Below are 26,731 nucleotides of genomic sequence, written 5' to 3'. Positions count from 1 at the left end.
TATGGAAAATGACTGAGTTACCACTCATAATTATGATTTTGGGAAAAGAAGCAAAGTGTCTTTAGAACTTCCTACTGCTTAGTGCTTAGTAGGAAGTGCTTAACTTCCTACTGCCCAGAGAAGAAAGAAATCCTCTTTGAAAGCTGTTATTATTTGAATCTTAAAAAGGTATCAGCCATATCTTCCACCTTCGAAAAAGCAAATGAAACCTCCATAGTACACAGCACCACCTTCTTGTAACAGGAACATTGTACCATCTATTACCCTGAACAACCAACGAAAGATGTTGCCAAGGGAGATATCGTAAAAAGAAGATATCAGATTTAGTCAATAAGGTTTTGTATTCCCTCACAACCTAATAAATACAGTATCTGGCTCTTTATTTAATATATCCTACAGCTATAGAATATATTTACTTTTTATTCTTCCTTCTCTGTGGCTAGAAGGAATTAGTGAAAAGACTGTTTAAAGAATTACTGCAAGATGTGTATCCAGACAGCTATTTTGAAAACATTGCAAACACAAATCTCCTGGAGGATATCATACAAAAAGGATAAGAGAAGACTTCACACTAGTGAGTCACAGAAGCAAACATTTGTAAAAGATATAAAAGCCCAAATCAGTATTTAAAGAAGAATAGACACCCTCCAGAATTTATCTAATCCCCACTGCTTTCAACACAGAGATTCCCAAGTAACATCAGAAGACGTGGATGTGAATTTGATCCCTGTCCTTCAGAATCTCAGAATCAAAGGAAAAAAAGGCATGGCAATAGCCATCAACAGCTACACATTAAATTCCCAATTCATTTAGAAAAGAAACCATAAATTATCTGTTAATCAATAAAAAGAAGACAAAATTAGCATGAAAGATTTCACGTGTCCTCATCAACAACTTCCTTTCGGCGCTGGGCCCGGAAATGGCGCTCGATGTTGATTGTCACTTCCCTCTGCAGATTCCTACTGTTAGTTTTCCCGGCTGTTCTGATCCAGGGGTGCTGAAGTACTTGACGTGCTGTATAGCGCTTCTGGGGATCCACTATCAACAGCCTGGTGATGAGGTCTTTTGCTGCTATTATGGGAGAAAGCAAAGGAGAGAGGGGTGAAGCACAGTGGTGTGCAACGTGCTCTAGGATGTGCAATCCTGTGCAATGTGCTCTAGCATGACCCTGCTCAAGCGGGGTGTTTGAAACACATCACCCACCATGGTCACTTCTAACCTTACCCATTCTGCAATGGTGACAGCTACACCCACACAAAATGTCCTTCTTATTTTTTTCATTAGTTTTACCATGGTTTTTGTAACTATCCCCAGAAGCTATTCTAACAACTGCAGTAAAGAGTTAGTGACAAAAAATATTAAATGTCCATGACTGATGTCATTCTCCCATTCAGAAACAGAGGAGAAAGTGAAGGGAATTTAATCTCAAAAGTGTACTGAAGGCATCAGGCTAAGTGTTCACATTCACAGGAATGAGCTCTGGGTATCTAATCTCTTAAGAGGTATAAATGTTGTAAAATGCTGTGAAACAAGTCCTTTAAAAGACTGTACAGGGATTAAAGGAGTTCTAGGGTTTCTGATTTTGAAGAGTGCACAAAAGACACTGTACTAGCCTGTGAGAAAGAAAAAACTACTCTGTGCAGACCCCACTGTCAATAGGAAATTGACACTGTTCTGCAGGGCAAGGATTTCATTCTCAGCTTTTGAGATTTTTTTTATACTATCTTTACAATGTAACATAGCCCTCGAGATTAGTTTCACACCTTTGTCTGCAGAGACACATAAACAAGATGAGGAAAATCCTTGCTTTTGCTTATAAAGGGAGGAATTGAGGACCCCATTAAAGCATTCCAAACTAATATGCAGAAACACAGATGTCAATAGTACCAGAGTATAATAAATTCACATTTGAAGCACAGATTCACACAAGAGACCTGTAAAATCACCCCAAGGTGATCAAGATCACTGCCCTGAAAAGAGTTTCTCCCACTCAGAGAAGACTGCCACTTCTCAGATTTGCTAAAAGTGCAGAATCTTACCTGCAGAAATATTGTCCCAGTAAGGGGATAGGAACTCATAGTGACCCAGCTGTATGATCTGAAACAGCTCCTCTTGATCACGGTCCTGACTGCGGAAAGGGGGAAAACCACAGAGCAGGATGTAAAGGATCACGCCAGCTGCCCACATGTCTACTTCGAGGCCATAGCCTAGGGAAAAAGGGACAAACCATGTCTTGTTTTAGAAAAAAAACTCACAACTGCAAGGGAACTATTTCTTGGAAATAGAATTAAAAAGAAACACAGACTCTCTTCTCAGTTCCGCAAAAAGATGAGGTGAGCAAAAGAATGAGTGGCTGGTACACTACACTTATAAGCTGCCCATTATTAGCTACAGCTCTCACAGAGTCTCTCTTTTCCACAACATGTTTCACAAACACTGTCTCACAAGGCCAGTGTCAACTGGAGACTAATTGAGAAAACAGAGCACGTATTTCTAAAATAGCAATTCTCAGATTCCCTTCAAAAAAGAACTAGGAGTGCCAAGTTTCCATTGAAATTGGATATAACTGGAGATGTGCAACCCAGCTCCACAGAACAAGAAATAGATTTGAATCACCAACAAAACTGACTTCTTTCCAGGTTTGAATATTTTTGGAGATGAAATCTTCAAAATTCCTTGTGATGTGAAACAGATTTTGAATTATTACATAAATTTACATGTTCACGACTTTGCATCATCAGGGACTTTGGATAGTTGTTTGGATTATAGTAATAAAACGGGGCTAGCTACTCTTAGGTTGAAACATTAATTTTTGGTCATTTTGCCCCCTTTAGCTATTACCATCTATGATATTTTATGGCTTATTAGCTTGGAAGTCAGTGATGTATTAGCACAGCCACTAATAATGCAAATATAACTGATGTAATGCTCATGTTTTAAAAACTAAGAGTTTTCCTTTCCCAAATTACACTGCTAGCCAACCTCCTACCCTGAAAAGATATTTCAGTAGGTTGAAACATTCTGGACTACTTCCATTATTAGAAAGTTCAGCATAATTGAAAGATTTATGACAAATTAAAAATATACACTCACCCTTCTCAGCAAGTATTTCAGGAGCAACATACGTTGGTGTTCCACAGACAGTAAATATGGGTTTTGTAACCTGCTTAGCAAGGCCGAAATCTGCCAGTTTCAGTGTAGTAGATTTATCTGCATTGTGCTGAACCTATATCACACAAAATATATGTATGTTTAGTCCAGATGAATTTTAAAACAGCAAAATATAAAGGAAGCAGAAAATTAAACAGGAGGGAATTCTAATAATAGTACTAATAATGGAAATAATCTTCAGAACATGGCTCTTTTTCCCCATACACTAAGAGGGTGCATTTCTTTAAGAGGATAAGCAATTATGGAAAAAAGAAAACCTTGCTCTACAAACTCTGGCAACTGCAATTTCCAATAAATTAATAGAAGGAACACAAAAAATAACCAAGAGTCAATTAAATACTGTTATTTCCTCTTGAGAAAATAAACTGGTTTTTTTCCCAGGGAAAGCAAAGAAGAATGCTGTGGACTTAAATGCAATGAGCCCATGTAAAGTACCGATTTTGGTTTTTAGCCCCCGATAGCAACTAAGTACCACACAACTGCTCAGTCACTCATCCCCCATCTGCCTGTAGCAGGATGGGAAGGAGAACCTGAAAAACAGTAGGTTGAGATAAGAACAATTTAATAATTTAAATTATTAAAGTATAATCATAAATTATTAAAGTATATTAATAATAGTAACAGTAGGAATGGTAACAACTATAATGAGAAGGGGGACAGGGAGAGAGAACAAGAGAAAGAGAAAGGAATAACACCCAAGAAAAACAAGTGCTGCACAATAAAATTGCTCACTGCCCACTGACCCCCAGCACAGACCAGCAACTCCTGGCCAACTCTCCTCAGTTTATTTACTGAGCATAATGCTCCATGACATGGAATATGCTTTTGGGTCAGCTGCCACGGCCACGCTCCCTCCCAGCTTTTGGTAAACCTGCTCCTTGGCAGAGCATGGGACACTCAGCAACAACCAAAACATCAGTGTGTTATTAATGTTATCCTCATACTAAACCCAAAGTACAGCACTGTACCAGCAAGACACACGGAAAGTCTATCTCCATCATACTGGTCTAACAATAAAATACAAACCAACAAAAGCTTTACGTTATTTCCAAATTACTCTGATACTCTACCTGCTGCCCTGAAACCACATTAGCAATGGTCACCACACAGCAAAAGTTGTAGAAATAGGTCCATGCAGAATGACCTCCTAATTGGGCCTTTTTAGCAGTTCTCATCTCCTTACATCCACCTGGCAAGTAGTCAAAATACTTTCTCCAATTCTAATTTTGTATGCACCGGTCTTTAGCATTACTTTATACAGCATTACAGTTAATGAAGGGTTATTTTAAGAAATTAAATATGTTAATGACATAGACCATGGCATCGAGCACACCCCCAGCAAGCTGGCAGGCAACGCCAGGCTGAGTGATGAGATTGATATGTCTGAAGCATGGGATGTTGTCCAGAGGCACCTGAACAAGCTCAAGAAGGTCAAGCCTACTGAGGTTCAATAAGGACAAGTGCAGGGCCCTACACCTGAGCTGGGGCAATCCCTGGTATCAATACAGACTGGGTTATGGATTGAGAGCTGCCCTGTGAAGAGCAACTTGGGGTAGCTGGTGGATGAAAAACTGGAATAAGCTGGCAATGTGCAGTTGTAGTCCAGAAAGCCAACCATATCCTGGGCTGCATCCAAAGCAGTATGGCCAGCAGGGCAAGGGAGGTGATTCTGCCCCTCTGCTTTAGTGAGACCCACCAGGAGAGCTGTGTCCAGCTCTGGGCTCCCAGCACAGGAAAGGCATGGACTTGTTACAGTGAGTCCAGGAGAGGGCTGGGAAAGAGGGATGGAGCACCTTTCCTGTGAAGAATGGCTGCAAGAGTTGTGGTTGTTCAGCCTGAAGAAAAGAAGGTTCAAGACAGACCTTATTGTGGCCTGTCAATAATTAAAGGGGGCTTAAAAATAAGATGGGGACGGGCTTTTTAGCAGGACCTGCAGCAATAAGACAAGGGGCAATAACTTTAACTGAAGGTGAGTAGATTCGGACTAGATACTAAAAATAAATGCTTTATGGTGAAGGTAGCAAAACACCAGAACAGGATGCCCAGAGAGGTGGTAGATACTCTATCCCTGGGAACACTCAAAGTCAAGTTGGACAGGGCTCTGAGCAATCTGGTCTAGTTGAGCTATCCCTGCTCATTAGAAGAGCTTGGTCTCTTCTAACTCAAACCATTCTAAGATTCCATATTCAAAGTCAAAAACAATGCAGTAGTATAATTATATAAATTAGTATGCTTAATACCAGTGATTGACACCCAAATATTCTTTGAGAAGTAAAAAAAAGTCATTAATTTCCTTTATATGAAAAATTGTTTGTCCCTGAAACTATGGGGAACAGACCAGCAGCTAAAATGTCTTACAAAACAGCCAAGTAAACCTGAACTTGGTTTTGAAAGGACAAACTGGAATATAATGTGACACGTATACTTCATATTTTAGCACCCCATATTTCACCATCAGAGATGGCTTTAAGAAGCCAAAAATACCAGATAATTAAAGGCACAGATGTGACAACATTTGCTCTTATACATTACGATTGACTAATCCCCATTCAACATCTTTATGCACACTATAAGCATGCATTCAGTTTTGATTAAGCAAAATGGGTTTGGACTTCTTGGTGTGTTTTTTTTCTTTTTTTCTTTTTAAGAGACAAAAAACTATTGCATTACAAAATAACACAGTAAAGCTACTAATCCCTTTTAACCTTTTTTTTTTAAAAAATGCACAAAACTGGAAGGAGTGACTGATGCCCCAGAACACTATGTGGTCATTTAGAAGGATCTCAACAGACATTAGAGACAGGCAGGGCAAAGCCTTTTGAAATTCAACTGGTCCAAAACCTGGGCAGGAATAACCCATACATCAGTATAGGTTGTGGGCTAACCAGCTGGAAAGTAGCTCTGCAGAGAAGGAGCTGGGGGTCCCAGAGGACAAGAAGTTTTCCATGAACCAGCAGTGCTCTTGTGCATTCTTCTAGTTTTGATTAAACAAAATATTTTGGCCGGTTTCTTGCTGCTCTTCCATGAAAAAATAGTTTTCAGTATGAAACTGAAAATAAAGTTTACTACAACCATGCAGTCAAAACTTCTGCAAAAAGCAGTTAAAATGCCACAGCCATTTTCTCTATTATATTAGGCAACTATGTGACAATCTTTTCCCATCATGTCCTGTGGACAGAAACTGACAAAAATGACAAAAAAATTATAAAAGTAACACTTGCTTTGTAGAACAACATCTATCTATAGAATGTATATTCTACCAATAGGGGTAATAGTGGTAAGATGTTACTAAAATTGACAACTGAAATGCTCAATTTTTATGCAATACAAAAATATAAGCATGAATGTATTTTCCTATTCTATATATATTTTTTTTAATTATACAAGAAAAGCATGTCACATGGAATTTCAACTACCCTACATGCTACTGTACTAAGACAAACAATACTGAAACGTTTATATACATTTTTAGAAAACAGCAGGGTGGTGGGAAGGGTGCAGAACACAATGGTCTTAATCCCAGTCGCGAAATCTTCAGGAGATTTCTTGCTTTGTAAAATGCACTGTTGCACTTTCTCTTTTCTCAGGATGCCAGACTTTTAATCTCCCATTGCAGCACAAGGTGGCAACACAGCACCATCTGTTCCTTCAGGACAAAACACTGAGCTTCCACTTTACTTAACAAGGGAGCAGGTAGGAACAGCAGGCACGGTGGGTATATTTTCACAGTTTTGTGACAATCACTTCAGAGACAGCATGTAACCTGTCAGCAAGCCTGAAAACCTCACCCCAGAACTTCTCAGCAGCTTACTAACACTGTGCTCAGAAGAACTCAGTCACCGCAGAGAGTTCCCTTCATCCTCAACTTACTACTGACCAGTCTACTTTTCCAAGATCTGGCATCACCTTGAGCATGCAAAATTTTGTATATGGGAAATAGGTAGAGCTTAAGAAAAATTACTGCTTACACATTTGAGTTTCAGACATCCCTTGCTGCTAGCCAGAAGAATCTCTATGAAAAATCTTACAAAAACTTCTGAAAGTTATTGCAGGTAAGTGGTTAAACAGGAGTTTGACTCACATGCACTTAGGAAACTGGCAGTGCTTTGCATATATGTAAATAGTGTCGGAAAATGGACAGTCCTTTGTATATATGTAAATAGTGTCACAAAGTTCAAGGGCAGAAAGGCTATACTTGAAGTTCTCACACATACCTGAAAACTTGAGAGAGAAAATGGGGCAGGGTGACAATCTCAAATGCACAAAAAGCTATAATATTTATGAAGTTGAGTGTTGAAGAATTACCACGTTAGCATGTGAGAGATGTACAAGGAGATGAATACACGATCGCAAATACAGCCCTCTCCCTTTCCCCCTAAAAAGGGGTGACTTTATGTCTTTTACAGCTACAACCTGGAAAAGCAACACCACATTTTGGGCATTAATTTCTCACAAGTGAAGAAATGCCAGCAGCTGTAGAATTAAACAGTCTCTTACCTAAAAACCTTGCCAGCAAATCTTGCTCCATGAGGTAGCACAAAAGAAGTGACTGGCTTCATTTGTGAGACTAAACACACGACATTGCCCATCCTTGGCAGCAAAGGTTTTCTTGCTGAACACCTAGTCCTAAATGAGGTGATTCTGTTAGCAGATGGGAGGGAGTCGTAGCAGCTGTCTTCACACCAGCTGTCAAACAGATTTTGTTTTTGTAGCGCAAGTCACCACCCTTCTGCCTCACAGCTATGCTGCGAGGAGCCTGATCAATGTGGGCAGACACAGTCGTGAAAGAGGGAGAGGAAAAAGCAGAAAGGATGATGGTGGCCTGGTGCAGAAGTTTGCTCCAGGACAGTTCCGTAAGAGAAATTTCCAACTTTCTCTTGTGCCAATAATTCTAAATTTACTAGACAGCAAAGTATATTTGCACCTTTTCTTCTGTGGGGACAGAAAGTGTTTTCCTTCTTTCCCCTGTTGCTTATTTTCATGGAACTTAGGGAAATATTTTTTCCCAGATTGCTGCTTCTTTGTCATCTCTTACGACAATTAGCCAGTATATTTAAAAGTCATTATGTCTGAAAGTCATTAGGAGCAATGCAGGTTCAGAATAGACATACACATTTCCTTAGTAAAATAGACCAAGGATCCTTTCTCTTCCATTTCCCGTTTTCTTGAAGGGGAAGAACAGTAGATAAAGATCACAAGGTTCACCTGACCAAAAGAAGACCCAAAGTGGGACAAACAAGTCAACAGCCTAAAAGAACATACTTATATTTTGACCACTGTGTACAAAGTCTAGGTAGACTAATTTAAGCATCTTCAGTGTAAAAAAGAGGTATCCCAGAAACAGGGACATCTCTGCAGGATGCTGGAACTTGGAGCACTTTGCTTCAACTCCTGAAGTTCCTGCTCCACCAAAGCCAATGAACCCATGAAATTTGCTTCAATACTGTTTGTTACTGTTCAGCACTGGCTGATGGTAAGATTAGTGGCAGCTCTCCTTCCTCCTTTGGTACCCCAGCCACTCTAATGAGACAGAGGCAGCACACTAAAAAAAATAGATGCCCCAGAATCTTGCTCAAATGGGCTGTATTTATAGGAATACTTATTAGATAGGTGACCTATCCAATACTATCAGAACCTTAGAAACTCATTTACATGGTTGAATAGACTTGCTTTTCAAAAGTATGCTTTGTGTACATGATATCTAATACTGTTGTGCACAGAAAATTAACAGTAAGTTGAAACTAGAACAGGTAAAATTTTATTTTCTGCAGTGTTTAGGTAACACTGTTCTTGTATGACAAAATACCTACTGTCTGGGAATGCTCTGTCCTTGAAAAATGCATTCTGACTTTAAAAATGGGCAACATTATTATTTTAGCACTACACAATGCTGCCACTGCCCAGCATTCTCTGCTTTGCAGTTCTGTGAATAAAATGTGAAAACAACCAAAACAGACCTTTATCTTGCCCTTCTTTGCTTATCTACATCACTGTGATGATTATGTATTGCAGAGGGAAATGAAGCATCAGATCTCAGGTGTTTCACTGAGCACTAGCTTATTTTCAGCAAATAGGAAGGAGCAGGACCTGGTTCATAATGGAAAATCAGCTTCTGGAAAAAGCCATACAGTTTTATGTGAAGTTTTGTTCAAACTTTGTGCAAATGAAGCACAAAGGCAGGGCCTATAAGCCCACTTCTTCCTGCAAACCAGCCAGTTGCATTCGCTGCATTCAGAGTTACATTCATTCTTTTATTTACACAGAGATCACATATCAAAGATTTTTCATTAAACTAAGCAGGATTCATAGTAGGACCTAATAAATATGCTCTTGCTTAGTTTAAAGGTTTGGGAGCAAATTGTTTCAGCCCAGCCTTGTGCAGCCTCTGCATTATCCTTGAGGCTACACTGTTGCTTTTCTCCAGAAATTCACACTGATCCCTGTGCAAAATTAATTCTCTTAAAAGCACTGAATGGTCCATAGGATTAAATAATTTTTTGTTGTTGTTGTTGTTTGGCTAACCTTGAACTTCCAAAAAGCTGATAAAAGCCAATTTGTTAGAAACTGACAAATACTTGCTATTTATCAGGAAATCTGGAACCCTAATACAAAAGTGTAACACACACTTAGAAAGGAAGAGTTGTTTTCTGTTAAAATTCTACAATGGATATCTTGTGAAATGCCAATACTACAAACATCTCTATGCAAATTCACATAAGTCAATAAGTACATTGATTTCAGTGCTGGATACAAAGAATGCAGCCTCAGAAATGTGATGGAAACAAGAATTTTTGTCTTTGGCATGAAGTTACTATTTTAGCTGACTTTAATGCTGTATTAACCAAAACATTTTACTGTCAGATTATTTCAATCAACTGTGTAATACTTCTGCTTCTAAGCAAAGAAGTTGTCACAAGATAGAAATCACTATAATAGACGACTACCACAGTAGTCTGCAAGATATACAAATGCAGTGGACAAAAAGTCCAACAAATAAATAAGACAATTTAGCAATTTTAATAAACTTTATTCTGCAAGGAAGATGCTTTATGAGTCATCCTTAGACACCTAAAAGTCAGATGCTAAATAACAGATCTGATTTCTGAAAAATATAAATGCTCACCACCCCTGAACATCTGATAATTTTACTTGAGTTCCTTTCTGTAACCACTGCTATCTGCAATGCACAGCAGATCTATGTAAAGCAAACTGCAATTGTAATTTCACTCCAAAATTGTACCTATTTTTTTTTCTCAAACAGTCCTGCCACAGAACATTATTTCTGTATGGGATTTGCTTAAAACAATTAAACGAACCATAACTGGAAGGAAAATAAATTAAATTCCCGCACAAACACAAACGTTTGACAATACTTACCAAAAGATTCTCTGGCTTGAGGTCCCTATGGACAATGTTCTTGCTGTGAATATAAACCAGTGCTTCACACAGGTCAGTGATCATGACAGCAGCATCATGCTCTGTGAACTTCACACTTTCTATGATTGCATCAAATAAGTCCCCTCCTGGGACATACTCTAAGATTAAGTAGATCTCAGCTTCTGTCTCATAAACCTCAATTAAGCTTACTATATTGGGATGAGAGAGACTCCGAATAATGAGGATTTCACTTTCCATCATGTCCTCCTTCCCCTTCAGCTTGGATTTATCAACAATTTTCATTGCATAGATCTGATTGGAATCACAGTGGCGACATTCCTTCACCACTGCAAAGTTCCCATCCCCAATAGTTCTGCCAATCTCATAGTGTTTTTCCACATCAGTTCTGCTTTTAATGGCATGCCTCCGGCTTGTGCTTTCCAATCCCTGAGTTTTGTTGTCTTCCTTACTCACTCTACGCTCCCCTGTTTTTTCTCGTCGATTCATGTCACTCTCTCTACATGCGCCATTCCCCTCTCTTCTGGCAGCTTCCTCTTTAGCCCTTTGTCCCTCTCTGCCCTCCCTATGCGTTTTAGATATTTTCTCAGCATCCCTCAGAGTGTCTTTCTTTAGCCAACCACTTTGGTTCATTACACAGCTACTTCCATTATCTTCCTTCACTTCATGAGATAGCTGGAGCCCTTCTACAGCATTCTTCCTGATTTTTACTACTTCCTTCCCATGGTTTTCATGCTTCTCCACATCCCTTTCTTTCTCAATGTTCCTTTTTTGCTTCTCAAGCCCTTCATTAATAATCTTGTGTAGCGGCTTCCACATCCTTCTACTGCCATTATCTTTCCAGCCAACCTCCTCACCCTCCAGACAGGTTTCAGGAGACTTTCTGCAGTTCTTGACTTTTGTATTTCTTTCTACGTGGTACCTCTGACACATGCCTGTGTTCAAGTCTCTATTCTCAAATGAGGCCTCAGCCTGCCTTTCCCTCCGTAACTTTTCTCTAGCCTGCCTTTCCTGCTCACATTTCTCACACCTCAGCACCTCCTCAGAACTTTCTTCTAAGCCTTCCTCAGAACTCCTCTCATGGTTAAGGTACTTTTCACTTTCTCTTGTTTTTCTAGAAGGTTTCACTCCATGCTCACCACCCCAGCTCTCTCTAGTCCACTTTTTTTTGGTTCTCATTTTTTCCTCTTGCTTTGTCTTGGCTTGACTTTTTCCTTCATGTCCAGCTACCAGCTGGGAAGAGAAGCTATCGCTGCAGTTCTTGGTCATTTCTGTCTCATCAAAGCCACTGTCTACTTTCGAGGCCTTGTCATACAGCCTGCTCTTCAGTTTTTGGGACTGCTCCTCATTCGTCTGAATGGCAGCAGTGGCAGCATAAGGATTTTCAGGATAAAGTTCTTGTAACACCACCTCCAGGTCTTTCAAAGTGAGGGGCTCCTTCCCCATAGCTATGAATGCATCACCTTCCCTGAAGAACTCAGAAACACTTCGGATTTCTCTGCCTCTCAGATTGTACAGCTTTCTCACACGGTCATTTTTCCAATGAGGAAATCCCAGAGCTTCTGAAATGTCAGCCATCAACTGCTCAAAGGTCTGGACTGACCTCCTGTTGAGAAGCAAGGTTATCCTCCTGAGCGTGCGTCCCCCGGGTTTCACCACTGTAATTATCCTTGGCTTCACAGGACTGTGCTCTGAATGTATTGTGTGAAAACCATTGTGGGGACTGAAAAATGAGGACCTGTGGCTGCTTTCACCCAAACAAGGTTTTTCATGGTTTCCACGACCAACAGGAGGACAAGTCCCATGCAGTTTCCTCTCTTTTGCTTTAGAGCTGGTGTTGCGTGGAGAATGGTCCAACAAGCTTTGGCGTCCTAAGACAAACAAAAAGTAGGAATATTTATCATTTTGCATCAGCAGACCTCTGGCAGCAATAGTTTTCTACGTGTCAGTGCATGTGACCTCCCAGAGAGTGAGAGTAGATGACTTCAAGGTTTATAAAGAACCTTTAACTACCACTAAGGAGTATCTCCACATAGTTGCAACTCCAACACTGGCAAGTTTGTGAGAAAATCTAAATTCATTTTGTGACAGGGAAATGTCACTAAAAAAATAATAATTTTGAACAGAAATAGATCTTTCTTCTAAATACTCACATCTTGCAGAAATCCTCAAAGAACAGCAGGATTGCATCCAGATTTTTGTATTCTCTTATTAATACACTTCTCATAAACTCACTCAATTCCCTTCTGAACCCAATTGCAATTTTGGCCTCTGTAAACCCTGTGGCGACAAGTTGCACAATTACACTGCATGAAGTAAGTTAAACTAATTACTTGTGTTTTAAAATTACTACCAGATGGCACTCTGTATGCAACCTTACATTTTTATAAATAATTATCTCCTCTTCATTTTCCCTAAACCTTCTATAACAAGTTAAATAAATTATTTTTTAAAAACATTACTTTTGCTATTAATTTTTACGGTAATTTTATAGGTCATCTAATAGCAATGCAATTTAATCTTTTGCCTTAAAAAAGGCCATTTTATTTTTGTTTGATAATTGGAGTCATGGTTTTGAATATTTTGGGTTGATTTTTTTCTTCTTAGAATTATGTGAAGTCACACAAAGTTCTGAGTATTCTCTGGGGACATTGACATTTCATCTTAGAAAATCATCAAAGAAAATGGCACCATTTGTTATGCATAATTGTGAAACACAAGAACTGAAAATATAACATATGGTTATGGAAAAATCAAGCTATAAGAAATTTCCCTGTCTATCAACAATAAGCTAAGAATAAAAATGTCCCCCAAAAGTATTCTGAGGTGTTGTACTTGCTAGGATTAAAACCTGCTTACAATGCATTTATTTTCAGCCTCAATAAATGTACTTTCAAAATGAGATTGCAGAGTGTTTCCACCTCCACTTAATAGCCTTGCTCTTCAGTTGGGAACAAACATTAAATATATGTGAACTAACAGGACCAGGACAAAAAGAAACAGCCAAAATGGTTAACAAATCATTACAAGGAAATTTCTGTACACCAATGGCTTATCGCCCAGAGAATCACATCTATTTTCATAAGTACCATGATTCCCCAGTCACAGTGCAGTGGGAAAATCCTCAAAGGAAAATCTGTACATATCAACATTTCTCTTGGTGTTAGGCTCATGCCTACTACATTTTGGGTTTCAAGTGCAAGAAGCCATTTTCAGTATTTCATGCTACATATTTTTCTTTGTCCTTTCCATCAAGGCATAATAGAGTGAAGAAGAAATACACCTCCTTTCCTAGAACAACAAACAAAATGGAAAATTTCAGAAGTGCTGCAGCAGAGCATTCACTTGGTGTGCCTCAAAAAATACCCAATAGGCCAGGGCTTGAGTGTGGAAAGCACAGGAGACACCGCTATAGAATCCACTCTGCTGTTGCCTCTGCTTGATACAGGATGATGGACACTTCTTGGTTGTAATACTCTCACCAGCTAAGCACTGTGTGCCCCTGGGCATGTCCCTTAACTCTTGGCTTCATTTTCTTCCCCTGACAAATGAGATAGACGCTTCTTCTCCAAACAAATATTACAAAAAAGTCCAGCTGCCAGCATGCTGATTGAAGACGTAAGCATTATATAAGAGCTACGTGTGACTAATGCTTGGTGGTTGTACAAGTTATTTCTGCCTTCATTCTGCTTTTTAAGGATGATCTCTTGTTATCAAAAGATGACTACATACGTGCTAGTGATTTCTCAACATTCACGTATTTACATTCCACCCAGAATAAAGCTTACTGTGAATGGAGGGGGAAAAAAAATCAGCTGTAATAACAGTTCTCTGAAATCTAAATCAACTCCACAACATGTTAGTTACCAGGAACGGAGGAAGCTCTGAATTTAATCAACATTTCCAGGTTCTTGCGTACCCACTGTCATCAAAGCTTTATCTTGCCTATGGGAACTGTGAGTGACATTTTTACTGCTTACAATCTTGGTACAGCATAAAAACAGCGGTGCACTAATAATGCCTTTTCCTACAGATTATGTTCCTCCCGGTTATGCTCCTATTATCATATCTTTCTATAAGCCATTGATTTTAAGTGCTTGGTTGTACTGTTGATTGTTTCAATTACCCAGGCATCAATTATGTTTCCTTTCTCCACTAAATTGGCTAAGCCTTAAGGAGAAGACAAGCTTATTTTTTAATTCTGTAACTAATGGAATAAGAGCAGTTTCATGTCATTATTAAGAACAATACAGGAATGCTTTGTTCTTTTTAAACTAACTTGATTCCTAGCCAAAAACTTTGACAAAAGGCACAAGTTGATATATAACAATGCTTGTTACAAGAGTAGAATTGCATATTCCTCTATGATGAGAAAGGAAATAACTGCTTAAATCATTGCAAGAAAGAATCTTCTAATATTTTCCAAGAAAAGGGGAAGTGTCAAATTTTGTCAAAGTGGTGGTCACAATGACTATATATTACATACAATTAAAAATTCACTTCAGTTGCCTGTTACAACTATTTCAGTCAATTTCTGTTATTTTCCAGTTATGCTATATTTAACTGATACACAAGAAGCAAGCCTCAATCTGTCAGGAAAGTACATATGCTTAAAGTGGTAACAAGCATTTCTAGAAAGCCTTCAAAGGTCACACACATACCCAAATCCTATGGCTACAAATTATATTGCTTCAAAATCTTGTTTCCATATTTATATACAAGTGGGAGAAGGAGGAAGAGGGAGGTGGTATGAGAAACACACTTCAATGAGTTCAAGCACTGGCAAATGATACATCTGAGAATAAAATGTGCTTTTTCTTTCACTGTCCTCCTGAGAGCTAATGATTATTAAATATACATATTCCTTAGAAATGTTAAGATGGATCAATGAGTGTGTCTGGTTTTATCTGTATACATATCTAGCCATATATTCTAGTGTATTATGGATTATCAATGGTGCAGCATGGCCAAGGAGGATGCTGAGGCTGCTGCTGTGGAAGGACAGGGGTGAGGCAGCACAGCTGGTCAAGGGCACCCTGCACACCACCTAAACTGTGCACATGGACAAAGGGAAATGAAAACTAGAACCCACAGAGCAATACAGAGCTCCACATGATGATGAACACATGATGGTTTTGTAGGGCAAACACTGACACCAACTCTCTAGAGAAGCATGGAGGATGGAACCAACTGGGATTTGGGGGCTCAAACATGTAGCAGAAACAAGAAATTTAGCACCTGTGACCAAAGCACAGGTGATCCCTACAGAGAATATGTGCCCCCCTGCACAGAGCTTCTGTGTCTCATTTTTAAAACTTACAAATCATTTGTGATCATCACAGTCCAACCCACTGTGGGAGTGGGAAGGGTGAAAAAACATGGGGAGAAATCACAAAAATTCATCTAGAATACATTTCCTTGGAGTATTTTGTATCATATTCTGGACATGGAGTAAAATTAAATTAATTCTGAAGACTTCAGCTCTGAAGAAGTTGTGCATACAGAGCATCAACATCTATTTCTTAAGGAATTTGCCAGCTGAAACAAGAGGATAACAGGGTTTGCCAGAGGTCACCCAATGCAAACCCATTTTTGCAAGCAAAAATATATTGCTGCTATTTGCCTTTCAAAACTTAACCTTTCCCTTGGCCAGTCCATAAGCTTTTGCTCATTAATTAAAATATTACCACTCAGCTTGCATTTTTCTTGGCTCTCCTGCTGGAGATCACAGTTTCAGTAATTAACTGAATGGTTCACCATTCTTCTATAAAGTCACAGGTTGAAGGGGGATTAAATTTTTACAAGGAGTTTTACAACACAAAACAGAAGGCAGCAGCGAAACAGGATCTAGGCATGGCATTCCTGTGAATAAGATGGTGTTACTTGAGCCCTCCAATTTTTTTAGAAGGTTTCCACTTACAAAAGCAATTATGAAAACACCCCAAAATATTAGCAGCAACTAAACTTACAAATGACAGAAAATATGTATCTGGGAGTTGTTTTGATATACTTGTCCCAGTATAGGATAAACAAAACACTGTTAAAGTGGGCAGAGAAGGGACAGCAGTACAAATGCCTGTTTTTTCTGTAAGAAAATTCCTGCCGAGAGCATGTAAAACAATGACCATAGGGGGGAAAAAAAGAATTATCTTACTTGGAAGAGAAAACATTTGATTCATTTCACAGTGCTAAGAAGTATCTTCAAGTACCTGAGTATGAAGAATGCCTCTGACACTGAACTTGGAATAGCCAAGTACATAGCTCACACATGTTACCAGTGTGCATCAGCAGCCGGCTCCAGGATGCAATCCAAGTCCTCTAGAAATGTGCCATCTTGATCTCCTCCTTTCTGTAAATTATTTAAAGTTGCAACTTCCAGGGCTAGTGTACACTGTTAGTGCCCAAGACTGAAGCAGCAACACAGCAAGTCTTACTTCACTAGATTAGATGCACAGAAACAAAACATGATCACAGGCATCCTTTTACAGCAAGTAAATTTTGCATTATCTACAGCCCCACTGGTGGAAACACTATTGGTGAATTTTTCTCTGAGGAGTCATACACTCTCTTTCCTCCCCTGCCATGTTTTACATCATTTTAGGGCAGAGATTTTGTTTGAGTCATGACCGGTGATTATTTCAGCAACAACAAGAAGCAGACACACTTCATCAGTTTGACCAGATAAAATCCTGAGTAGAAAGTCAAATTTTGCAAGGGCTGGATCAAGACAGTGTCAAATGTAGCAGACAGTTGCTGTTAGTTCCAGCCTGAGCAAGCTTCAAATGCGCACTCAGCTCAGAGGTATGGAACTGAAAATGGAAAAGGAAACCTAGTGAAGAACTGGACTGTGAGGATAAGAGCAAAGAGGAATTGTGGCAGACTGCAGAGAAGGAAGCCAATAGTGCTATACTCAGCACACACTGCAGTTCCTACAAACTTTTATAACAGCTGATAGCAATTCCCCTGGCCTTCACTGACACAGTTGAAGTAGATGGAGACTGTAATAGGGACGCAGTAAAACATGAGAATAGGAGGGGATCAAGAAATCAGGTAGAATGCCAAACTTAGACAAAGAGATGGGACTGGAAGTCAGCAATAGAACTATCCTCACTGGTCTGCTCCTTTGCAGTTCTCAATAAAGAACATCTACCTGCTTCTGTTGTCACTTGACATATTAGCTTACATTGATTTATATTTTTTTAAAGAAGAGAAGAACTACATACACACAAAGAGGTGAATACAATAAGAGAGCATTAGCAAGGTCCTCAGTGAGACAGGAGAAAATTAGAGTTATCACCCACATCCTGAATTGCATCAAAAGCAGTGTGGCCAGCAAGTGACAGGAGGTAGTACTCCCCCACTTTTCCATTCTCATGGGACCTGGAGTGCTGCACCAGCTCTGGGGCCCTTGACATATGAAGGATGTGGATGTGCTGGAGCAACTCCAGTGGAGGACATGACGGTGATTAAAGGGCTGGAGCACCCCTCCTTCGAAAGCAGATTTGGGGATCTTTAGTCTAAAAAAGGCACCAGCTGTGGAAATACCTTATAATGGCCTTCCAGTACCTAAAGGGACCTAGAAGAGAGATGTAGAAGGATTTTTACAAGGGCATGGAGTGATAGGACAAGGGGGAATGGCCTTAAACTGAAAGAGGACAGACTTAGATTAGATGAGGAAGAAATTTTTACCATGAGGGTGGTGATACAGGTTATCAGAGAAGTTCTGGATGCCCCATCACTGGCAGTGTTCAAGATGGGGCTCTGAGCAAGCTGAGTGTGGCAGAAGGCTTGAAACTGGATGATCTAGGGGTGACTTCCAACCCAAATAATTTCTTTTGTGAATTTAATTCCTCCTTGCACATATGACAGTTTAGATATATACACAGTTTTTCTTGTGTCCACTCCAGGACCCTCTTTTTCAAGCAAACTGGATTAAGGACTGTGTTGTAGAGAAATATATGTAACTAGAAGAGCTGAAAAGTGTGTGAAAAAATATAGGAGGATCAGTTTCTCTGCTTAAGACACTGCAGCCCTGAAGAACTGGATTTTGTCTCAACCAATTCCATTGAATTTCAAAGCGATCAACTTTCCAGAGAGGATCAGAGTCTGGTAGCAAAAACAATATTCTGAGACCTGGTCCACAAACTCGCACAGTGCTCACAGCAGCAAGGGCATATAGTGGAAGAGGTACTTCAGACCACAAGATAATATAACACAACACATAGATAATGTTAAGTCATCCCAAAATTCAGGACCTGGGCATCTCAAGTTGCTTTCTTACCCAGATTAAAGTACTTTTAACTTTATTTTCTGCACCTTGGCTGACACTGAATGCAGTACAAGCCTTCTCTTTGGAGGTACCACAGATAGGCTAATTCATATTTGTTACTGTAGAAATAGCTATGACAAGAAAGCCCAGAAGCTAATAAGCCTGTATTAACAGCAGGGTTCAAAAAACAAACACCAGGATGTATGAAGGACCAGGGTAAACAGTAGAGGCTCATTAGGAAAGCTTTGTCCATCACATACACTGATGGAGACAGAGTCCCTCTGGATAAAAAAAAGCAGCATCTGATAATGTAATAATGCATATATCTTAATGCACAGGAACATGGGTTGGGGGAATAGCAGCTCTAATCAATAGTCATAAAAGCTTGACTTTGTAACCCGAATAATATTAAACTACCTGGCCTTGTAGAAATACATTTTTTAATACACTGAAGAAATACATCAAATAAGCCTTACATGCTCAGAAATACATTTGCTGCTAAGGCAGTTATAAAGTATACCATGCAATAAAATATTTTTGTAAAGCATATGGAATTATAACCATGGTTTACAAAACAAAATAAAAGAAGCAGTCTTTTTAAATTACCAATTTGTCGTTTGTTCAATTAGGTTAACTGAATTTGAAAAAAAAACACCACAAACTCATCATGGTATTTGCATTAATTCTTATCTGCATTAGCTACTGGAGCAGAAGGAAAACAAACCCATGTTCAATATCATTTATCAGCTGGATTTTTCAAAAACAATTTTAATACTATAACAACGAAAGAAAAAAAAAAACTAGGGGGGAGGGGGATCAGTTAAATTTCAGTAACATCCTTTCTGGTACCCTAATGGGCATTTCCAGTCAGAGTCATGCCAGCACTTCTATGTCTGATATGCACCACTGTAGAGGAGATCGATCACTGACCCAGTCTAACCCAATTTGTAGAAAATGAAAATCACTCAGCAGTTAAGATAGTGTTCTAAGTCCACTAAAGAAAAACTAATTTGGGCTCACATACAAAAATAAAAAAAAGACAATAATATCTCTGTCTCATAAATATACTGTCTTAGCCCTAAAAGATCATATAAAATTACTATGATGGGATTCCAAGTTCTTTATCTTTCACAATTTCACATCAAGCATGCTTAAACTCACATGCAATATTATTTTTCCTTGAACTGTCAGCCCTGCAAACTCAGCTACATGTCAAGTTGGGTTCCTTCTGTCCCACACGTCACCAACAGAAATAAAGTTTCTCCTGGACAAATGTGTCTAGTCCCATTAGGTGAGTTTCCAAAGTGTCAGCTGCAATGAAAGAAAATGTTCTTAGTGGCTACACCTGGACTGCAGGACTATGGGAGATATGCACCTCTGGACCCACTCTCTAGCCTCATGAGGGCAAGCAAGAATACTTCAAAAGTTTGCATTGTACACCTTATCTTCAGTACATCTGCTTTTTATTTTAAGAAAAAACATACATTGTGTTATGCAAACTGCAAACCAGAGATCCTTCAGTCCCATAAATGTCCGTTCTCATTTTTCCCCAGTCTCTCATGCTAGAAAGAAAGGAGTCTACTCTCTTCCCCCTGGCCATTTATCTCACTCCCTTTTCAGGACACAGACCTCAGAGTTAGTGGGAAATCCTAGAGGTCCAAAGGGCACCAGATCAGCTAAAACCAGGCAGATGCTGCAGCAAAGAAGTTCCTAAAATGAGAAGGCCTGTCTAGAATCACAGTCTGATGGAAAAACTTTGCAGCTGGCTGGACGTCAGCAGAGGGAGGGAGCCTGAGGGATGCCCACATTGGAAAACCCTCTCTTGTGGCTAAGGGAGGTCTGGACTTTTCCATTCTGAGGATGGATGGTGCCTCTGTGACACCCTCAGCCCCAGTGTGAGTGTCATCCCACAGCAAAACGCTTGTAGGAGGCTCAGCATGCCACAACATGTGACCATAATTTACTGTATGAGAATCACGATGGGTAAGTGACATTTAGCAACCACCTTTCCTTATTTCTCCTCAAAGATAAACTTAGAGTTTTCTTTGCCTTATTTCCCCCACCCCCTTCTCCTTCGCTAAATGTTCAGAGTCCCTTTGCAGTCTGTGCTGGTGTTCTCCTGTCCAGCTCCTCCGGGAAGGGAGCAGCAGGGACTGTACTGCTGCAGGGCAGTCTGGGTTGCCCTCTGTGTTACACTCCTCCTTTCAACCTGGCAACAGTGCTTGGGCAAAAATTACCTTCCCAGGTGCTTACCTTCTTCCCCTGCAGGCCCACAACCACCCCACTGTACCACTGCAGATTTTCTAAATCAAGCCATTTGTAATTAAAAAATAAAATATTTACAGCAAACACAGATGGTTACTGCCATGTGTTAGTGTTAAACTGAGCTGAATCACACCCAGAGCAGCAGATGAAGGTAAAGATTTCATAGAGACTGGTAATGACTCACAAGTGCCATCATTTTTACTTTTTTTTGGAGCAGAACCTCACTTTCATTATCTTCTTTCTGACATTTTAAGGGTAGCAAATTAAAAAAGCAGGCATAAAGAAAAGTCTTATAGAGAAGTATACAGATGTATAATCTGTGAAGAACTATGTGAAATGTAAGACCGCACGTGAAATGAATCAGTGTCTTTGGAGGTGTGAGGCTTGGTTTAAGCTGCATAAAACCAAAAAAAGAATATTATGAAACTGCTCATTTATTTAATTTCTTTCAAAGATGACAGGCTGTGTATTTTATTGGGAACAGCCATGGCTGCTTTCTGCAGTTTTCCTGCTTTAGGGTCTGCCCCAGTAACCAGGGAAGTCAGCTCTGCAGTCCAGGACTTTCCATCAAGGATCTTTCAGGAGAGGGACAGAACTGACAGAGGGAAACAAAAACATCTTACACAACTGTGGCATTTGCCAGAATCCATCTGGCAAAGCCCTCCATGTGCTTCTCAAGGCTCACTGTACAGGGAGCCCTTGACTGTTGATGCTCTTGACTCCTGAAGTACCATATATTTCAAATTAATTATTCATGTTTCATTATAAAATAAGCTTTCAACTGCTTTTTAGTCCTGTTAGCCTACAATGCCTCAGTCAAAGGAGCAGGATTCTGTTCCTTCTTGTGGGAGCCGTTATTTGCATTGCTTCCTAAATCTCAACTTGATGACTAATCGGTTGCAACTGAGCAAACCCAGTGAAAATAAAAGAGCCTGCAGAGGTGTCACCAAGAGTTTAATTAAGCTTTCAGATCCTTTACTACCAATAACCTCGTTGCATAACTAAAGGAAAGACACGCAGAGTCTGATTCTCCATCTGGCTTGCAAAAGGGGAAATCACACAGAAGTTTTCTTTGTAAATATAGCACATTTAAGAGATGTTAACTCACATACAAAAGCAGAATTCCCAACCCCATTATTACAGAACCACTTTTTCAGAAGAGATTCATATATTGAAGTCAATATTGCAAAACAAATTGTTTCACAGGACTTATAAAGGAAGATGGGTTTCTCAGGGAAAAATGTAAGCCAGCGCTAATTAGACTCAAAAGCATGATGACAAGCAGATCATGATTTTCACATCACTAGACATTTCCCAGCATTTCCATTAATTACATTTGGGGTGATGAGAAAACTAAAACCTGGAGAATACATGCAGGCTAGCACTATTGATGGAGTGGGAGATGGTGTTTTCAGAATGTCTCCTGAGAGCTTCCTCCACGAATATGCGGCATAATTGTTTTGCATTCTTACAATAATTAGACTGTGTAAACAATGCTAGCAACACAGAGAAGATGGTAAACATGCCTGACTTTCATTTGCACTGAAAGCCAGCTACTGGTAGGTAAAATGGACAATATGCAAGGATTACCCAAACTCCAAATTTACATTAGAATCAATCAAGGCAGTAGCTCCCACTCTTTCCTCATTGTTTCCAGAATCTAGTACACACTCCAAAAGGACAGAGCCCATATCCTGAAACTGAGAAAAACATGGAAAACAGTATACTTTTATGAAGAGAAATGTTACATTCACCTCTCCAACCACCACATTTTCAGCTATGATCCAAGTTGCACTGAAGCTAATTAAAAGTTTCACATTAGCTTCAGTGAGATCTGGATCAGATCTGAGGCAGCTAAAATCACTATACTGTTCTGATTCTAATTATATTTACAAGAAAGATTCTAATTTTATTTACAAGAAAATCTATGTAACACTAATTTCAAATGTTGTTAAATGTCAAGGAATTATTAAGTTAAAGGAAATGAGAAAATCAGTGACAGAAACCAACTCAATTCGCCCTAGAGCTATTGGAAGAGAAGGAAGTACCATGAACTTGTCTTATTTTTATAAAACTATAGATGTTTCTGCAGAAAACAAACCAAGCTAGGTAATCCTGGAAACGGGGAAATGAATCCCACACAACTTCCCTTAGTCATCACATGCTGTAAGTCCAGCTGGTGCCAAAACCGTGACGCTTTGCGGAACATGACCAGAAAAAGCAGCAGTGAAAACAGATACAAAGCTCGTAGTGGCACTACCAGATAAAGATACATTCAAAAGTCGGGCTAGAATGCCCAAGGTAATTAACTCAAGTATAAAAAAAAAAAAAACAAACAATCTAGACAAGGTAACTTAAGCACCGCTCAAATTCAGAGGTTTGAACAGCTGACACTAACTTGAATTAAACCAAGTTATCTTATCTTTGCTGACAGTTTAAGTCCAATTAGCCAATTCAGGTTAATAAGCCACAGATGGAGATCTATCAGAAGCTAACTCTCAGCTTATGTGTCCAAACATCCTACAAAAATTTTCATGGAAAAGGGCATTCTATTTGAGAAGATCCATAGCCATTATGCTACAAGAAAGAGACTAACTCGGCAGGATCAGTTTTATCTGGAGAGGTGAAGGGTGGCTTCCTGAGATATAAAATTCAGTTACCTCTTGAGAAGAGCATAAGTTGCTATAATAACTGCACTTCTACTACATAAAGCAGCTGTAATATGTTTTGTAAGCTTCATTTCACTTGCTGACTGTTTTGGGAGTCTGCTGAGTTCTCAACATTTCAAAGTGTCAAAATCACATTCAGATCATAGGAAAAAAAAACAAGAAGCATCAAGAGAAAAAAGGGACAAGAAGAAAAGGAAACAAGGGGGTGGGAAGACAAACTTGCATGCAAACTTGCATATATGCATGTTTTCGTGTCTCTATCAAGTTAATAAATAAAGCATACATAACAAATTATCAGGTTCAAGGATAAACTCCCATCTCACACGGGCTGGGTTTTAATCTAAATGCTCAGAGGAAGGAGCTAGAAACTTTTTACACTATTGCAAGGCATTGGGATTTTTTGTTGTCTTTGTTCTTTTTTGAGAAAGGAAACATTTTAGTATTTGGTGCAGCAAAAGTTTCAATTTATGGGGTTGTTCTCAAATACTGTGTCTCACAATCTGAAAAGTGCTCCATTAGCTCAAACCAGTGGCCCGTCCAGTCGTGCTGACATTGCATACTGAATGTACCCTGAGGAAGGCAGAAAATAATGCTGCACGGAGAAAAGTTATGGAGTAGTTCTCCTATAAATATCTGCTCCTTTATTTAACAGAAGCAAACACAACTGATATAACTACAGAAGCCAGGGGATGAAAGGGCACAGCCAGCACTCTTCCCGAGAGAGATCTGGCACCACAGACCTGTCACAGCATCTCCATCTGACACAAGAGCCCTCCCCACTCTGAGCCCCTGCCTGTAACCCGTGTACCTCCAGTTGTGATTTCCCAGCTGCGGGAAGATTCAACAGCCTCAAGTGTGTTTTAACACACAGTTGTGCAATGGTTTAAAACCCTTACGCTGCATTCTATTTACTTTTCTTTGCAGAGCATCAGTGTGCTCTGAGCAGCCCATAAGCATTCGCTCCGAGTGAAGTACTCTCATGCTGACTGTTACGAGTGCAAGTTACTTCAAATCGTCCGTTTTTACGGCGGCACAGAGGACAGCGTGCCTGCCTTTCCGGGCGGCAAGCGCTGACTTGGCACTCGGACTGCAGAGCGGCCCCGGTACCGCGGCGTCGCCCAGCCTGGGAAGGGGCAGGGGCGGCGGGACCCGGCGCAGCAGCGGGACCGGCTCTCCGGGCCGCGGCACCCCCTGCTCTGCTTCCCAAAGCAACCCGCTTCCCAGCGATTCCGCTTCACCAGCCTCCTCTACAACACAGAACTGTGGGGACGAAGGGGCTCCTCTTTAATCCAAAAAACACGCAATTAAAGGAGCACGGCGAAATGACCACCCCAACTCCAGACCTTCGGGGATCTGTCTCCCCTCCCAAAGCCCTCGCCTCAATCCCACGGCCGACAGGCATCGTACCTTCCTTCCTCCGCCAGTCTTCCGTCCCTATTTTCCAGCCCAAACGCCCCCGAAAGCTTTCCCCGCTTTCCCGCAAGGACCCGGGCAGGAACTTTCACCGCCGCCGCCCCACGTCCCCTCAGCCGGGGCGCCGCGCCGCCAGCTCGCCCCCTCCTCCCGAAACGAGCCCCAGTGGCGGCCGGTCGGAGCCGGGTCCTGCGGGGACGGGGCTGAGGGAAGGGCAAGGCGCACTCACCCTGGCAGTGGCAGCAGGCGCCCGCCGCGGGGTGGAGCGGGGGCGGCGCGGCGGCCGGCATAGCGCGGGGGCTGGGCTCGGCTCCGGCCAGGGGCTGCCCGCACCGCACCGCACCGCACCGCACCGCACCGCACCGCGCCGCACCGCACGCTGCCGCCGGCGAGGGCAGCCACGGAGCGGCAGGGAGGGAGGAAGGGAGGGGACCCGGCGGGGAGGCGGGGCCGCGCACCGGCCACACCGGCGGTCACACCCCCGCAGCCCTCCCCGGGCTGCCCGCCCTCCCCGGGGCTGCCCTGCCGGCGGCACCGCCCCGCCGCCTCTCGCCGCCCCCCGGCCCGGCCCCGCCGCGGTGTCCCCGTGTGCCCCCGGCCGGGCGCGGGTGTTGGTTAGGGGCCCGGGGGCTCCGCGCGTTCCCGCGGGTGTCCCCGGGTGGCGGCATGTGGGACATTGCTCCCAGCCCGCTCATCAGTGAAAACGCTTTTATTGTCGCCCTGTAGGTGCCAAGTAGACTTGGTAAATCATTCACAGAATCACAGAATATGCTGAGTTGGAAGGGATCCTCAAGTATCATCGAGTCCAGCACCTGGCCCTGCACAGGACCCCCAAGAGTCACATCATGTGCCCGAGAGCATTGTCCAAGCACTCCTTCAACTCTGTCAGGCTGGTGCCGTGACCACTTCCCTGGGGAGCCTGTTCCAGTGCCCAACCACCCTCTGGTGGAAGAACCTTTTCCTGTTACCCAACCTAAACCTCCCCTGATATAACTTCAATTTTGCTTGGATTAAAAAAGACAAGCACTAAGCAATGTAAATAAAGTGCATGCTGGATGCATGAAGAACTGGTTGCCCAACATGTATGTAAAATATGAGAAAGGAGTTTGTTTCATCCAGACAGCCCATGGAATGCTGGCTACATGGCCAGCACACCTGAAAAATATGCAAGTGAAGTGTGAAGTGATGAGCCACAAAACTGATTTAAGGGTTGTGAAAATAGAGGTTGGTCCCCATACCATGCTACAAAAGGAGATGCAATTTGGTAACAACACATACATACCTTCACAGGGGAAAATACTGCCTGGAAGTTGAAGGTAGGTAAATTCAAATAAGAAATGTTATTGATGGGAGTGAATAATCACTGGCACAAATTGTGGAGGGAAGTTGTATTTTATTCTTTGGAAATCTCCTAGTAACACAAGATGTCTCTGTGGGAAATAATATGTAAATACTGTATAAATAACTGGTAAATACAGTATCCCAACAAAGAATTCGGACTTACAGGCAAAATTTAGTGGCCTGAGATATCCAGTAGGTCAGACTAAAA

At 41.0% G+C, this 26,731-nt stretch overlaps 1 protein-coding gene across 1 annotated transcript; it reads right to left on the bottom strand.

Annotated features, from left to right (window-relative positions):
* Positions 1-731: 731 nt before the first annotated feature.
* On the bottom strand, positions 732-25,633 carry DCLK3 (doublecortin like kinase 3). The gene is made up of 5 exons (XM_021553220.3): positions 25,412-25,633; positions 10,549-12,437; positions 3,094-3,226; positions 2,040-2,207; positions 732-1,071 (listed from the first exon to the last, which is right to left on the bottom strand). Exons 1-5 carry the CDS (start codon positions 25,470-25,472, stop codon positions 875-877), a joined length of 2,448 nt encoding a protein of 815 aa, XP_021408895.3. The 5' UTR covers positions 25,473-25,633; the 3' UTR covers positions 732-874.
* Positions 25,634-26,731: the final 1,098 nt, after the last annotated feature.

Source organism: Lonchura striata, chromosome 2 (assembly GCF_050655825.1).
Source record: "Lonchura striata isolate lonStrDom1 chromosome 2, ASM5065582v1, whole genome shotgun sequence".
Lineage (NCBI taxonomy): Eukaryota > Metazoa > Chordata > Aves > Passeriformes > Estrildidae > Lonchura > Lonchura striata.
This window is presented reverse-complemented; position numbering and strand designations above follow the sequence as displayed.

Bases quoted from the DNA above. Each gene is read 5' to 3' on its own strand.
- DCLK3 (XM_021553220.3), bottom strand. From the start codon at position 25,472: ATGCCGGCCGCCGCGCCGCCCCCGCTCCACCCCGCGGCGGGCGCCTGC. The intron at 12,438-25,411 runs GTGAGTGCGCCT...TGTTTGTCTTAG, and splicing joins CGCCTGCTGCCACTGCCAGG to GACGCCAAAGCTTGTTGGAC. The intron at 3,227-10,548 runs GTAAGTATTGTC...TGTGTGATATAG, and splicing joins TCAAGCCAGAGAATCTTTTG to GTTCAGCACAATGCAGATAA.